Source organism: Schistocerca nitens, chromosome 12 (genome assembly GCF_023898315.1).
Source record: "Schistocerca nitens isolate TAMUIC-IGC-003100 chromosome 12, iqSchNite1.1, whole genome shotgun sequence".
NCBI lineage: Eukaryota > Metazoa > Arthropoda > Insecta > Orthoptera > Acrididae > Schistocerca > Schistocerca nitens.
This window is the reverse complement of record NC_064625.1, coordinates 103,412,559-103,428,688: the sequence shown is the minus strand read 5'-3', so window position 1 is coordinate 103,428,688 and position 16,130 is coordinate 103,412,559. Positions and strand designations below refer to the sequence as shown.

At 36.8% G+C, this 16,130-nt stretch overlaps 1 protein-coding gene and 1 long non-coding RNA gene across 3 annotated transcripts in view; one reads left to right on the top strand and one right to left on the bottom strand.

Annotated features, from left to right (window-relative positions):
* The window catches only part of LOC126215333 (disintegrin and metalloproteinase domain-containing protein 10), a 545,912-nt gene extending 540,301 nt beyond the window's left edge, over positions 1-5,611 (bottom strand). For both annotated transcript variants that reach the window (XM_049942016.1, XM_049942017.1), the window contains exon 1: positions 5,409-5,611. In XM_049942016.1, the coding sequence (XP_049797973.1) occupies positions 5,409-5,469 (61 nt within the window). In that variant the 5' untranslated portion in view covers positions 5,470-5,611. The remainder of the gene's footprint in view (positions 1-5,408) is intronic.
* Positions 5,612-5,691: 80 nt separating this feature from the next.
* LOC126215335 (uncharacterized) lies at positions 5,692-14,363 on the top strand. The gene is made up of 3 exons (XR_007542122.1): positions 5,692-5,978; positions 12,445-12,591; positions 14,201-14,363. It is a non-coding gene; the product is annotated as an uncharacterized LOC126215335 (long non-coding RNA).
* The last annotated feature ends 1,767 nt before the right edge of the window (positions 14,364-16,130 follow it).

Sequence of the window (16,130 nt, the reverse complement as noted above, 5' to 3'; positions counted from 1 at the left end):
TGAAATGTTCGTCTTTTGAAGCAAACCAATCAGACACCCAATTTTCGACTTCTTCGTAGGAATCGGAGTGTTCCTCAGCCAATGCGTGTCCCATTGATGAAAACAAATGGTAGTCGGAAGGGGTCAAGTCTGGTGAATACGGCGGACGGGGTAGCAGTTCCCAATAAAGTGTTTTGATTGTATCCTGAACCAGTTTTGCTTTGTGTGCAGGTGAATTGTCGTGTAAAGCAATTACTTTTCCATGTCTTCTGGCCTATTCTGGTCTTTTTTCGATCAATGCATAGTTCAAATTGATCATTTGTTGTCTGTAGCGATTAGTATTCACAGTTTCACCGGGTTTTACAAGCTCATGATACACCACACCTTTCTGATCCCACCAAACACAGAGCATTGTCTTCTTGCCGAATCGATCTGGTTTTGCAGTCGATGTTGATGGTTGTCCCGGATTAACGCATGATTTATCCAGTTTAGGATTCTTAAAATAAATCCATTTTTCATCGCCAGTAACAATTCGATGCAAAACTGATTTTCTTTCTTGTCTTTGAAGCAATATTTGACAAATGGTTTTTCGGTTTTCCACCTGTCTTTCATTTAATTCATGTGGCACCCATTTTCCACACTTTTGGATCTTTCCCATAGCTTTAAAACGGTCAAAAATTGTTTGTTGTGCAACATTTAGCATTGATGCCATTTACTTCTGACTCAAAGTATCATCTTCATCCAATATTGCTTGCAATTCAGCGTCTTCGAACTTTTTTGGTGGTCTTCCGTGTTCTTCATTTCTGACATCAAAATCATTATTTCTGAAGCGTTGAAACCATCTTTTGTAAGTTGCTTTTGATAGAGCATGATCACCATATGCCTCGACGAGCATTCGATGCGACTCTGCAGCACTTTTTTTCATACGAAAACAAAAAAATTAATGCTTTCCGCAAGTCATCACTTTCTGGTACAAAATTAGACACTGTTAACACGATGAAAACATATGATGATGTTTGTTCCATGACTTCAAATGGTTCAAATGGCTCTGAGCACTATGGGACTTAACATCTCAGGTCATCAGTCCCCTAGAACTTAGAACTACTTAAACCTAACTAGCCTAAGGACATCACACACATCCATGCCCAAGGCAGGATTCGAACCTGCGACCGTAGCGGTCGCGCGGTTCCAGACTGTAGCGCCTAGAACCGCTTGGCCACCAGTTCCATGACTTGATGTATACTAAATATCTTTGACAGATGTTATACCAACCGAACAAAAAAATAAAAAAATAAAATAAAAAAATTAAGGCTCGTTCACAACAAATGTTCCCTATCGACACATTTGTATCTTAACGCTCATTTCATACCGGTACACCTGGTATATCGATACCGAATACAGCTGGTGTCACGATATTCACATTCAACGAATTCATTTCGATTTAATTTCTGTTTATTGTCCCCGATCTTTAATTCCTTTTTCGAATTCTACCTTGGTTTCCTTTACTGCTAACTTATATCCCGACTGAGTAACAAGCTTACATAATAAAATCATACATAATAGTCCCTTTACGAATAAGATGCGAAATATTACAGCATTGAAGTCCACGACTACCTTAATCGGGAATGAAACTGATCGGAAGATGTTCCCATGGCAATGCCAGAAGCTTGTAGAGTTTGGGGTTTAAACACACTACGCGACATAATTGAACATTAAATAGAAGCTTAAAAATAGCGTTGACAGTAACACCACACAATTTCAGTAGGTTTGCTGAAGGGTTAAAGGTTTTTATTGACAAGATTAGTATGTTCAAATGTGTGTGAAATCTTATGGGACTTAACTGCTAAGGTCATCAGTCCCTAAGCTTACACACTACTTCAGCTAAATTATCTTAAGGACAAACACACACACCCATGCCCGAGGGAGGACTCAAACCTCCGCCGGGACCACAAGATTAGTATATCCACACCCAAACCTAAGGACGTTTCTTTTGACAGTTCCTTAAAATTGCAGGAATACAAGTACTAAGGTTTGTTTAATTGTATTCAGCTATTTGTGACTTTCTGGATTGAATTAAAAAAAAATGGAAGCGAATGCTCGTGGATAAATGCTTACTAACCGGTAATGATATTCCTGCATGCGAATCACTGACGTCAATCAGAAGTACGAAAATCGCAGGCGAATGCCAAGTTGCCGTTTATGCTTTCCTTTATCCATCCTCAGAGCGGTTTGCGACATTTGTGGTACCTCTGTCTTTGTCTACTAAACTGTTTTGTTTCAGTCCGCATTCCTCCTCCTTACACTGGTCTCAATGTACTGACTCAGTCAAGACCAGTGCAAGAAGGAATGTCGGCCTGAACAAAACAGTTGTAGTGGAAGAATAGTGGAAAGACAGGGCAAATTGCTGTAGTAGCACAAAGTGCGAACACGGACTGATGATGGGTAAAGGAAAACGGAGACAACTAAAAATCGTTATTAACCATCCTGGCATTCACCTCCACGATTTTCGTACTTACGTTTCACTCCAGTGATTCATTCGTTCCACATATACATGTTTCGAAATTACGTTGTATTTAATATAAACACAGTCTATGGGCTGACTTTAGCATATTATGTGATTACTTTGTCATTTGCAAAGAATAAGGTCATCTTTGGCAGCCTATTGCATACGAACTGATACCTCATGCTTATCATTATTATTAGATAACAATGGCGTCGTTAAATAAAATTTATATAATAATGGTGATTACATCGTGTTCTTATTTCTATCTGTTTACATCCACTTCAATGTTTGTTTTGCTATTAGAGCTTTAACGACAACTAGCAAATTTGCTGGGACTCCCTCTCCCGTAATTTCCTACACAATAAAGAGCTAAACCAAAGTGGAAAATCACAACAGAATTAAAATATGATATACAGAATTCAATTCACAGACGGTATTTTTAAGAGATCTGTATATAAAACTAAACGCGGAAGCATTTATCAGGAACATCTGACAAGAGTAAAAATATCACCGGAACACAAACCTAAGTATTGATAACTCCAATGATTACGACTTTAAATAATTCATAGCTTATGTGGCACGATTAAAAGAATTTTTTTGGAAAAAAAACGTGGTAATCCCAGAAGTCCTTTATGATGCAGTGCGTTGGAAAAAAACTAAGAATCCAGGGGCAGAAAAGGGGTTTCTAACCTGAGGCATTTGAATACACAACAGATGACTGCAGCCGCAATGAAGATACAATTCTCACACACGGTGCAAATGCAATATTGGAAATTGAACATCAGATAAATAAATTACATAGGAGAGAGGGCAACAGCAGAAATTCATAGCTTATGTGGCACGATTAAAAGAATTTTTTTGGAAAAAAAACGTGGTAATCCCAGAAGTCCTTTATGATGCAGTGCGTTGGAAAAAAACTAAGAATCCAGGGGCAGAAAAGGGGTTTCTAACATGAGGCATTTGAATACACAACAGATGACTGCAGCCGCAATGAAGATACAATTCTCACACACGGTGCAAATGCAATATTGGAAATTGAACATCACATAAATAAATTACATAGGAGAGAGGGCAACAGCAGAAATAAAAAGTAATGCATAGTGAAACGTTGTACACGAAGCCCGGGGTAGGATGGAAATATTAATTTATGCGTCCTTGAAGGCAAAATAGCCTCAACTTCTTTTAGAGTATTTGCTGCACGGTGCACCACTGTCTCAGATAAATCCATACAAAAATAAGACTAATCCTTAATGTTGTTTGTCATGATTGTTTATCATCATCATCACATCATTTCGGCAATTTACATATATTGATTTCTCAAAAAAGAAAAAAAAAAAGAAATGTGCATTTGTTGGACGATACCTAGTGATGTTTACCACATCATCAGTAGCGAAGAAATGGAAAATCTATTAACGCCAGTAAAAGTTCTTATTTCACAGGTTGCGATAATTCATGAATCACATGATGGTTCCACTTGTCTTGATCCAGTGGTGTGAAAAACCTCACGGAAACAAACATCTGGACAAACAGATGAAGTTGATCGCAAGTTTCCTAGTTATTAGTTCAACGTCCTGGCGCCGCGCCATCACGTCTGGCGTCTTAGTTACGAAAAAGGCGTCCAACAATCATTCCTTTGCGTTAGAATTGGACGCTTTCTCACAAAGAAACGAACTTTAATCACAAATTTGCCCTCTCCCACACGTTTACACCCTAGCTAGCGCGTAACAATATTGTAATTAAAGGGTAGAGTACATTTTGGTTACGTTCATATAGTTACAATGCAGAGCAAAAATCTTCTGCATTATTTATTCGTAATAGCCCCATAGTAGATCCTTATTGCGCTAGTCGCTCGTATTCTTGTTCCGATGGTTATTGAATATCTTTGCCGACTGCTCACCTGTCAATTGATACTCTCCTTCCGACGATCATATTCACAGTGGATTTCTACTTTAGATAATCGTTCGAATAAAGGAAACTCGAATTCAAGAAAGAAAACAAAAAAAAGTTAAACATATGCTATGTTCTTCGCCATGAAAGAGGTGAGACGTACCGCGTCCTTTCACTTTCGTTCAATACACATAAACTGCTAAATAAACATCGTGTCTTCCGAAACACTTCTTGCTTTGCGCGTTTTTCTCAATGTAAATAAAATATTTATATTATCCTAGGTTCATTACTATATGAAATTACAGAAAAAAATAACGTTTTCGTGTTTTGTTCGTTTTATGGCTTTATCACAGAAAAATTGGCTTTTGAAGAACTGTGTATTTGTTCACAGAGGGATAAAAAAAACTGCATATCAGTTCACAGTGAGATAATTTAAAACATGAAGGTAATTACAATACGATTTGTGATTTTGCATGTAGCAGGTAAACAAGATCTTGCTAGCATCACAGCTGACCATATATTGGTATCAAATTATGGCTATCAGAACCGGAGCCTATTAAAACTGATAAAAATACTTTGACAAAAAGCAAAATCTATCAAACAAATTATCAACTGAAACACACGATCAAATATTTGAATAGTGTAGTTGTTAATTAATGCTATTTAATGGTAAACTGTTTTCACATGAACAAAAATTTGGAAAAAAATATTCTTTTGTTATCAGTTTGAATATTACGACGGCTATTCTTCCAACAAAAATATAAGGTTGATCTAAATTTAATGTTCAATACAAGAGATCGACCTTAGTTGCCCCCATAAACAAATCAGCTGATACACAAAAAAATCTTCTTTGCATATCCCTGAATTAGCATATTATTATGATGTGTCATTCAGACTAATGTACAACGCTTATACTCCGACAAGCAAAATACTATTTTCGTTCAAAGCACTTCTGAATCATAATAGTGACAAGTCCGCTCTGAGGCAGAGGGGTAGAGCGAAGTAGCAAGGGCGCTTGTTGTCAGGTGAATTTGCTTACCACTTTCGATGTACGGAGCCAGCAGTAAGATGAATATTACGTATCCACACTCGCTGAACATAATTCCATACGTATATGTTCCATGCACACACTTATAATCACAATAAAACCACTTTCATTCACCAAAACTAACACATCTACTTCACTGACTACCACAAAAACCTTTGTCTCTGCACACACATCCACAACTCCAAAGAGAACTGAGTACGCCTGCGCTGATTCGCCTAATGCCATATGACAAAGACGTCAATCGGAAAGAAATTACATTAGCACGGCGGTTTGACTTTCGGAAGATATAGCACGCATGTTGATAGCCATCAATTACTTGTGATGTGTTTGCATTGTTTGTTGTTTAGTATGCTATATGTAAATATTTATATTGACCTCTTGAGTGTATAGCCGTCTGTTTCAGGTCTCTGGCTCAGCTGATGTTCCGGATACGAAAATTCCGCACGTTCGCGAAGACTGAATAATTTACAATTCCGTAGTGAAGATTCTGATGCTGCTTGGAAGATATTTACCCTATTATTTTGATACTTCCGAGTTAGAATTTCGTGTCTGAGGAGCAAGGTAAATGTTGGGGGCGCAACACGCTTTTGTTGAAATGAAGACTAAGTTAAGTGAATGATGAATTTCTTGTACAAATATTAAACGATTTACGTAATAGCTAACGCCCATTAGTTTTTTATTACTTACATTTTCGAACCGAGCCAGTATTTTTGAGTTTACGGGTATCATGATTTAATCAGTTATAAGCTTTCTCAACGCAGGCTAGAATTGCCAATCCACGTGCGAATAAACAAAGACTGCTTTTATTATGTATTATTTACTACATATGGCGTTGTGATTAAAATTACGATTATATGCCAGTTGCCAGTGGACTGTGTTTTATACATAAAATTCCACACACACACGTATAGTATATAAAAAAAAACATGCATGAACTTTTGATCTTCAGAATGTACTGTCAATTTTGAGTATATTCAGTACATATACAGCGTTTATATTATTTGCAGCACTGGTTTATATTGTGAACTAGACATTTCAGTTAGTGCTTGATGACCAACCAGTTTGGTACCATCTGCCACAAACCCTCCCCCTCCATTTACCCCAACCAAACATTTCAGTTACACAGTTTACCCAAATCATGCAGTTCTTTAGATTTTCAAGATCATTTCCCACAACAGTATACATGTTTCTGTTGTAACCAGTTTTGCAAGATATGAAGCTGGCTTTTTCCAATTATGTTTCATGCTGTGTTTTTGCAAAAGGTTTCAGTCTTAACAGAAGGTCTGCATCAGTGTCCATGAAATATAATCCTACAACTAATAACATCTGTTGATCTGATTAATGTGCACGTGTAACTGTCTTGTAGTCCAGTCTCCAATAATGCATTTATTAAAGACTTTGACAAACAGGAATAACATCCCTGAGACTCTATATCTGTGTTGGATTAAGAAGAATATGGAGGGAAGCAGACATTTTTTTTCCTTTTTTTTTTAAATGAATAAAATAGGTGACTTTTGTACAAAATAAATTTTATAATTGCCAAAACTTCATGTTTCTGGTAGATCAAAATTAAAGGTCTCAAAATGTATGTGTGATTAGTGTCAGATAATCTCATTTGTATACATTTTCACTAGCTGTCATGTGGTGACATGAAAAATCTACAAATTTCTTCATTTCCATTATAGGTTTTAGTGTGCCAGTGTTTTGTTGTACAGTGATGTTTTCAGTGTAGGCTGTTTGAAACGATGGTTATTAGCCAGGAACATAATTTTGATGATTGAAAGTTCACACTGGGTGCATGAAATGTCCATTGTTCTCATAAATTTTAGTGTGCTGGATCAGTTTCATACCACATGCTCACTACAGCAACACACAGTAAGTATGTTGTATAAACAGTCTTTCAGACATATACTACAGGACATTGATGGGTGTGTGGCTAGTTTCCTGTCAGACATAGTTAAAAAATCTGTGCAGCTGAAGTTAACTTTTTTTAGCTATATTATTTTTTTGCCCATATGAATCTCATATGTAAAACTTGTTTGTATACCACACACAAGATATTGAACAAAATCTTTTTACTTATTGATTTTAAAACTTACATTTAATAGTTTTTAATAGCAGATTGAGTTCATTTAATGAATAGTTAAAAATCTTAGTACATAGGCATACTGTACATTTACAATTTGTTTATAAATTAAAAAGTCACATGTTTTCACACATGAGACACTTGGAGATAGAATGAAAGCAGTTTTGCAGTATGTACAAAGTCATATTTTGTAAAGGTATGTACCTCAGAAAGAGATTTTATATATCTGGGTTATCTGCTGTGTAATTTTGTTCCTGTATGATATACACCTTTTTCACACAATTTATTATTATTATTATATGCATCAATTACAGTAACACACATTTAGCAAAACAAAGAAATATATATAAAAATGAACATGTGAAATTATATACAGTACACAAGTCTTGAAATGGCCCAGACTACACTCTGATGTTGATGGACTCGATCCAGCGGAGTGCCTCGTGGGATGCTTAATGGAGCGTCTCAATGCCACCAGGGAAGTGTCTGATTGAACTTTCATTCACAATGTAGCTCATTGTTTAGGTGTCACCACAGTCACACACACTGTCATTTGAAAAGCCCCATTTGTGCATGTTGTATTTGCACCTACCCTCTTCAGTCTGATATCTGTTTAACTGCACCCACACCTCCCTTGGTTGGTGGAAGCCTGGAACAGTTGGATTGTCTACAAGTTCATTATTTCGGGTTCTTGTAGCTTGCCACTCACATTTCCACTCTGCATCCTGGTTGAATCCTGTGGATAGCATTTGGACTCCCAAGTCATATGCTTCTAGATTTGAGGCGTTTTACACAATGTCGATTTTTAATGACTGACTCGTACGTCACTGTCTGACCTGGTACTCTGAACATGGGCAATTTTATTTTAAGCAAAAAAGTTTTCTTTCGTTAGTATACATTTTTTGACATACGCCACTACTTCCAGTATACAAATGCAGGGAAGGGGTGAGGTTATTTGGATTTCTGCTGCATGCGTGTTTCATTGTTCTTATAATTGCCTTTTGTTCCTGAGCTTCATGCGAGCTGCACAGAACCTAGTATGTAAAACATGGTTATTAGGTCTCGTGTATCTTGATTTACCCTAGCACATTTAATTCCTTCATGCATGTGGAAGGTCTTTCACAGTGGTTTTCAGGAGCATAGTGACTGATGAAGCCAATGACAGTGCCTCACACAAACTCCAGCTTGAAGCGAGAAAAAAGAATCCCTGTTATAGAGACACTGCAGATTGAATCCCTAGCTGAATAATCTGTAAAATAAGATAAAGGTAACCAGCACCTATAGGGGACTGATGTGTGGAACACAGAAACGGATGCCAGAAAAGAATACTCACAGTAGCTTTCGAGCACTTGCTCCTCTTCTAGTAAAATTACACACATTCACACACGAAAGCACCCAAATGCATCGAACTCGAAAGCTGATGTGAATGCTGTTTTCTGTTGCGCATTTCTATGTTCCACACATCAGTCCACTATATGTGAATCATTGGCTTCCATTGTTTTACGCATTATTTTGCCCAGGAATCTCCATTGTTACTGTGGTTCAAGTGCACTTACAGTGTAGGTGGCTCTTCCGGTGTGTGCTGCTTTTGGCAATTCATTTCTGTTGGTCGTGGCGAAGTGGGTGATAGTATACAGTAGCTAGTGAGAATTGCTAAATCTAATGACTTGATTTGGCAGAAGATACGAATTGATTAATTATGTTTTTAACATGGATAATGCAAAACTGAAAATTATTATTGTGATTATTATAGTTTTCTTGTATTTTTTGTTTCTTGGAATATGACAGGATTTCTTGGGATAGTTTTTCGTATTTTAACATTATAGTTCAGCTGTAAGTTGGTGTAGCCAATGAATGTGGGTGTTGGTAAATCGGTTGTGGTGATGAACTGATCAGTACTGTAGCCCGAGATACAGGTTAGATTGAAGTGAAGAGTAAAAAATCAGCCAACCAGTTGCAAAACAAAGGTTTACTAGCCCTTGACCTAAGTTTCGATATTTCTAAAAATATCTTCTTCAGAAGGAGTAGGCCCTAAAAATGTATATAACAGTTGCAAAAACTATTTTTATGAACATACCAAAATATTTGTGAGGTAAACGTACTCACATCTTACATCACATGATAGTACACTAGAATGGGTGACATTGAGCGGCTCTTGTCATGTATAAAATTGAAAAAAACAAGAATTATCCCATGCCTTTGCTTTAGATAGCAGCCATATTACATTTAGCATAATTCAGAATGAATGCTCACTGATAAATGGCCACAGGTAGAGGCTCTTTCTGACAAAAAATTATAACAGGAGTCACAGGATAAAATATTTGCATATATTTACATCATGCCTTAGATAGAGGCCAGCTGTTATGAATATACAGGCTCTCGTGTCCAGGAAAAATTGGGCTGCAGAGGGCAATAAATACATGCATGTAAGAACTGCGCCTTGATTATGTTAAGTGACAGCATTTTACATTAAAGTAAGTATGAAATTTCCTCTACAAGGCTACTAAAAATGTAAAAGATTTACTGGTATACGATACATATAAAATTACTAATACATTTGCTGACAGTAATACTTTACATAAATTCAGCACACAGAAGATAGAGTTCTATTTACAAAAGATCACTGTTACAAATGCATGAGGAAAGCAGAGCAAATATAAGCTGAACAATGTAACTAAAAAGAAAAAACTTCTGCTTAACACCATGGAAGCTTAGGCAGTAAGGAAAATGGGAAAGCAGCGGGTGCTATATACATGCGTGTAAGCACTTTGTCTCGCTGGTGTTAAGTAATGTAATTGTACATTAAAGCAATATGACAATCTCTAATAATAGATTGGAAAATCAGCCAACCATTTGCAAATAAAGGTTTATTATTCCTTTACCAAGGTTTCAATATTTGTAAGAATATCTTCTTCGGAAGTGTTGTCCTTATTACATCACCTGATGCAACATGTGTCACAAGATAAAATATTTGCGTAGGTAGCAGTTGGCCTTAGTGTCTGACATAAGGTACATGTAACTTACAAAAATGTTTTATCTTATGGTGCCTATTGCATCATGTGATCTAATAAGACCAATAATTCTGAAGAAGATATTATTACAAATATCAAAATCATGGTCAATGGATAATACACCTTTATTTGCAACTGGTTGGCTGATTTTTCAATCTATTCTGAATTACACAATGGCTGTTTCGCAGCCATGTTCATGATTTTGTTTTACGATCTCTTATAGAAGGCCACTAATAAATGCAATAATTTTAGAGGTGGTTTTTGTTGTTCTGGTCTTTAGTCCAGAGACTGGTTTGATGCAGCTCTCCATGCTACTCTCTCCTGTGCAGGCCTCTTCATCTCCGCATAACTACTGCAACCTACATCCTTATGACTCTGCTTCATGTATTCATCTCTTGGTCTCCCTCTACGATTTTTACCCTCCATGCTTCCCTTCAGTACTAAATTGGTGATCCCTTGATGCCTCAGAATGTCTCCTAGTAAATGATCCTTTCTTCTAGTCAAGTTGTGCCACAAATTCCTCTTCTCCCCAATTCTATTCAGTACTTCCTCATTAGTTACATGATCTACTCATCCAATCTTCAGCATTCTTCCTGTCCTAGTAAATGATCCTTTCTTCTAGTCAAGTTGTGCCACAAATTCCTCTTCTCCCCAATTCTATTCAGTACTTCCTCATTAGTTACATGATCTACTCATCCAATCTTCAGCATTCTTCTTTAGCACCACATTTCGAAAGCTTCTATTGTCTTCTTGTCTACACTGTTTATTGTCCATGTTTCACTTCCATATGTGGCTACACTCTGTACAAACACTTTCAGAAAAGACTTCCTGACACTTAAATCTATACTCGATGTGAACAAATTTCTCTTCTTCAGAAATGCTTATCTTGCCATTGCCAGTCTACATTTTACATCCTCTCTACTTCGACTATCATCAGTCATTTTTCTTCCCAAACAGCAAAGCTCATTTACTACTTTAAATAGCAAAATTCATTTACTACTTTAAGTGTCTCATTTCTTAATCTAATTCCCTCATCATCATCTGATTTAATTTGGACTCCTTTCAAGACACTGTCCATTCCGTTCAGCTGCTCTTCCAGGTCCTTTTCTGTCTCTGACAGAATTACAGTGTCATCGGCAAACCTCAAAGTTTTTATTTCTTCTCCATGGATTTTCTCCAAATTTTTTATTTGTTTCCTTAACTGCTTGCCCAGTATACTGATCGAATAACATCAGAGATAGGCTATAACCCTCTCTCACTCCCTTCCCAACGCCTTCTTCCCTTTCATGTCCCTCGACTCTTATAACTGCCATCTGGGTTCTGTACAAATTGTAAATAGCCTTTCGCTTTCTATATTTTACACCTGCTACATTCAGAATTTGTAAAAGAGTATTCCAGTCAATATTGTCAAAAGCTTTTTCTAAGTCTACAAATGCTGAAAATGTAGGCTTGCCTTTCCTTACCCTATCTTCTAAGATAAGTCGTAGGGTCAGTATTGCCTCACATGTTCGAACATTTCTACAGAATCCAAACTGATCTTCCCTGAGGTCAGCTACCGGTTTTTCCATTTGTTTGTAAAGAATTCGTGTTAGTATTTTGCAACAGTGACGTATTAAATTGATAGTTAAGTAATTTTCGCACCAAATGGTACTTAGTGATATGAAAGTCAGTATCTTAACACTAGAGAAACAATATTTTGAGGAAAATGGCACATTCACCAATATTAGTGGAGATTGGTAAACACTTATGTGACCATGAGCAGTGATTTAAATCCATCAAGGAAGTGAGTACTCTTAAGTTGCAACTGATCATTCAGAATGTTTCTGTCTCTATTAGCAAGATGTTTATATATTTCAAGTTCTTATAGTAAATAAAATTTTTAGCCTTTTATTTCCTTACATAAAATTACGGTGTCTTTTATTTCTTTCAGTGCATGGTATGAAATGAGCAAATCAAGAACTATGCACACTTCCCCATTTCTTACCCAACAAGTGCTCCTTTTTTATATCTGGCTTTAATAGCTCTACCAATATGGCAGTCTTTACGGAAGGTTTTACAGACGCCTGAATATGTGAATGTTTGTACTAAATTTTTCTTCAAACTATTGTTCGTATAGAAGGTAATTTTACATCCATATTTCACAGACAGAAGACGGGCAGTCCTGTAGGACACATTACCTAAAATGGTATCGAAATAAACTTACCATTTCCCTCCTCATCACTCTTCAATTTGTTGTCATTTAGTGTTGAAAATTTTTTGTTTGCCCTTTCATTGCTAAGTATCTGGTCAGCCATGTCTTGTTTATAACCATTATTGCTAGCAGTAGTTTTAATCAAATTAATTTCTTTCTGGTGTTGTGGAAGCATGATTTATTGCTGAATGGGTGAAAGAATCTGATGGAATAATATTATCAGAGTAGATTGTCTTATGATGAATATCAAAAGTGACTCTGCCATTGTGTATGTGTGATTTGCCTGCATGGTTAGCCTGTGGTCTAACGCACTGCTTTCCAGCGGATTAGTGTCGAGGTCCAGTGTGCTGGCCAGTCTGTCGATGGTTTTTAAGGCGGTTTTCCATCTGCCTCAGCGAATGCAGGCGGGTTCCCCTTATTCCGCCACAGTTGCGCTTTGACGGCCCAGTACGCATACACCATAATTACTCTACCACACAAACATTGGGGTTACACTTGTCTGGTTTGAGACATTCCCGAGGGGGGGGGGGGGGACCGCACAATAACTCTGGGTTCGGTGTGGGGCTGTGGTGGGGTGAATGGACTGTTGTAGCCTGTTGTGGGGTTGTGTACCACTGCGGGCTACGGTGGAGGCGAAGCCTCTCCGTCGTGGAACTGGGGACCTAGAAACAATACAATAGAATACAATTTGTAATTTCATGTCACAAAGTTTCATATTTTGTGGCTTTATCAATACATGTTTCTACAGATGTTATTCCAAAAATGGTATTAGTACATTTAAGCAGAAGGTTCTGATTTTTATGTTGTGATGTAACTTTATCCATTGTATTCTGTCCTCCACCCTTCTTGGTACCAGAAGTACATGCAGTATCACTTTGTTGCATAAATGTTTTACAGGCAATTTTATATTTAATGTATATCTGTAAAATTTTTGCATTTATTACAGGCCTTCTATAAGACATTGTTATATTGCTTTAATGTAAAATTATGCTACTTAACACCAGCAAGAGGCAGTATTTAAGTGCATGTATACAGCGCCCACTGCTTTTCGATTTTCCTTGTCACTTAAGCTTCTGTAGAGTTAAGCAGTAAGCTTTTTCATTTTTCTTTTGAGTGACAGTGTTTAACTTATATTTGCTCTAATTTCATCATGCATTTGTAAATAGAACTCTACCTACTGCCTGCTGAATTTATGTACGGTGTTACTGTCAGCAAATGTATTTGTAGTTTTATATGTAATGCACACCAGCTAAACTATTACATTTTTGTACCCTTATAGAGGAAATTTCATGCTTACTTTAATGTAAAATGCAGTTGTTTAACACAAGGAAGGCGCAGTTCCTACACGCACGTATTTAGCTCCCTCCATGGCCCAATTCTTCCTGGGCACGTGAGCTTGTATATTCATAACAGTTGGCCTCTATATGTCATGATGTACACTTAATATATGCAAATATTTTATCCTGTGACTTGTGTTATAATTTTGTGTTGGCAGGAACCTCTACCTGTGGTCATTCACCAGTGAGCATTCAATATGAAGTATGCTAACGCCACCATGTGACGTTACAAGTGAGTGTGCTTACCTCACAAATATCTTTCTATTAATATTTTGTTATGTTTGTAAAAATAATTTTTGTAACTGGTTATAAACATTTTTAAGGGCCTACTCTTTCTGAAGAAGATATTTTTAGAAATATCAAAACATGGGTCAAGGGCTAATAAATCTTTGATTTGTGATTGGTTTGCTGATTTTTTTCAACCCCTTCAGATTTACGCAGTTGAAGCCATGTTTAAGATTAGGTTGAAGTGTTCCAGTTTGGTTGGGAGTTGGTGAAGGTAACAAGTGTGACTGGGGAAAACTGGAAATGCTCTGTTTCATATGTCAATGTTCAGCACACTATATTCCATTGTGCATCATGTAACTTCATACACTGCGCATCATGACAACATTCACCTCACACTATTATCTTACTTGTTCTGCCATCTTGTGTAGTCATCCGGCTCATCATTCATCACATTTACTTTCACCGTGCAAGCAGTTACCAAGCTGCAACATGCAACATGAAAGCTGCCGACCCTTAAGTGCACTTTTGTTGTTGTTGTAGTTGAATAATTATGTATAAACACACTGTTATTTTCTGAAACCACTTTTGGTGACTGCTGAGGTAATGTATTCAACAAACCACGTGCATTTTTTTCCTCCATACTTGAAGTCCAGCCTAAGTAGTGCTCCGTATTTAATGACACTATTGTCAACCATGTGCTTAACTGTAATTAACTTCTTCTTCCAGTTCAGGTTTACCCCAAGCATTGTATTACTGTAGATTTAATATTGATAATGTTTACCATCCACCTGTTGTTAGTTTTTCACATTCAAGTCAATTTTTGTTAAAAGCAATGCATTTGTTTCCAAAATCAATCTTTCACTTTGGAGCAGAGGAACTGCCAGGAAGTTTCATAGTGAATGTTATTTGTCATTAATAATAGTTTTAGATGCTATGGCTGCAATGTAAGTTTGTTCAACTTATGCACACTTGGCTGTGATCATTGTTGTGTAAATGTTTAAACTGTAGTCCTCAAGACACAGACATTGGCAGAAAAAAACCAGAATTGTGAACATGGTAGCTAGCAGAGTAATTGTGAATTTATAATCAGAAGCCCATAGTTTAACATATAATGTAGCAGTTTGAGAGCAGAAGTCACTCACTGTCAATGGGGAAATACCAAAGTGTTCGATACTGGGTGTTGGCTTTGCCATTCTGCCATATTGGATTTTGATGATGTCGCAGGTCAAACATTTCCTCACTTATGTGATGATAATAGTCATACAACAACAATAATTTTGTCATAAAAATATATTTAAAACAATCTAAAAACCAATATCTGGCTATTGAGAAACCCCACAAGATTTTGGGTTTGGGCTGAGACAAACCAGACTAAACAAATGAAAAATTAAACAAAAATCCACAAATCCTTCAATAAACACCACAAAATTGGTATCATAATCTTCAATTAACCTATATAGTTAAACAAAACTCCACAATACCAGCTAAATACAAAACAGCAATATCTGCATGGGAAGGGGTTATTCTACAGCTATTGGCAAATGCAGTTAATGTATACAGCCAAATGAATGCAGCACTTTTCCATTTGGGCTGTTATTTTCAATAACACTTTTCCATTGTTTCACAGTCATTATCCAATGCTTAGCTACGAAAGGTGCCATGTGTATACAAATGGCAGCATAATCACATTTTGTGTTTCCATTTGACTGGTTTACAAATTTAACTGTTCTTGAAGTTTTGAGAGTTGATTGATGCACACAAGGTGGGAAAAGTGAAAAGATATGTATATAGTTAAAATGAACTCCACAATCCCCCCCCCCCCCCCAGCCACAGTACAATGATATCTGAATCATAGTTATT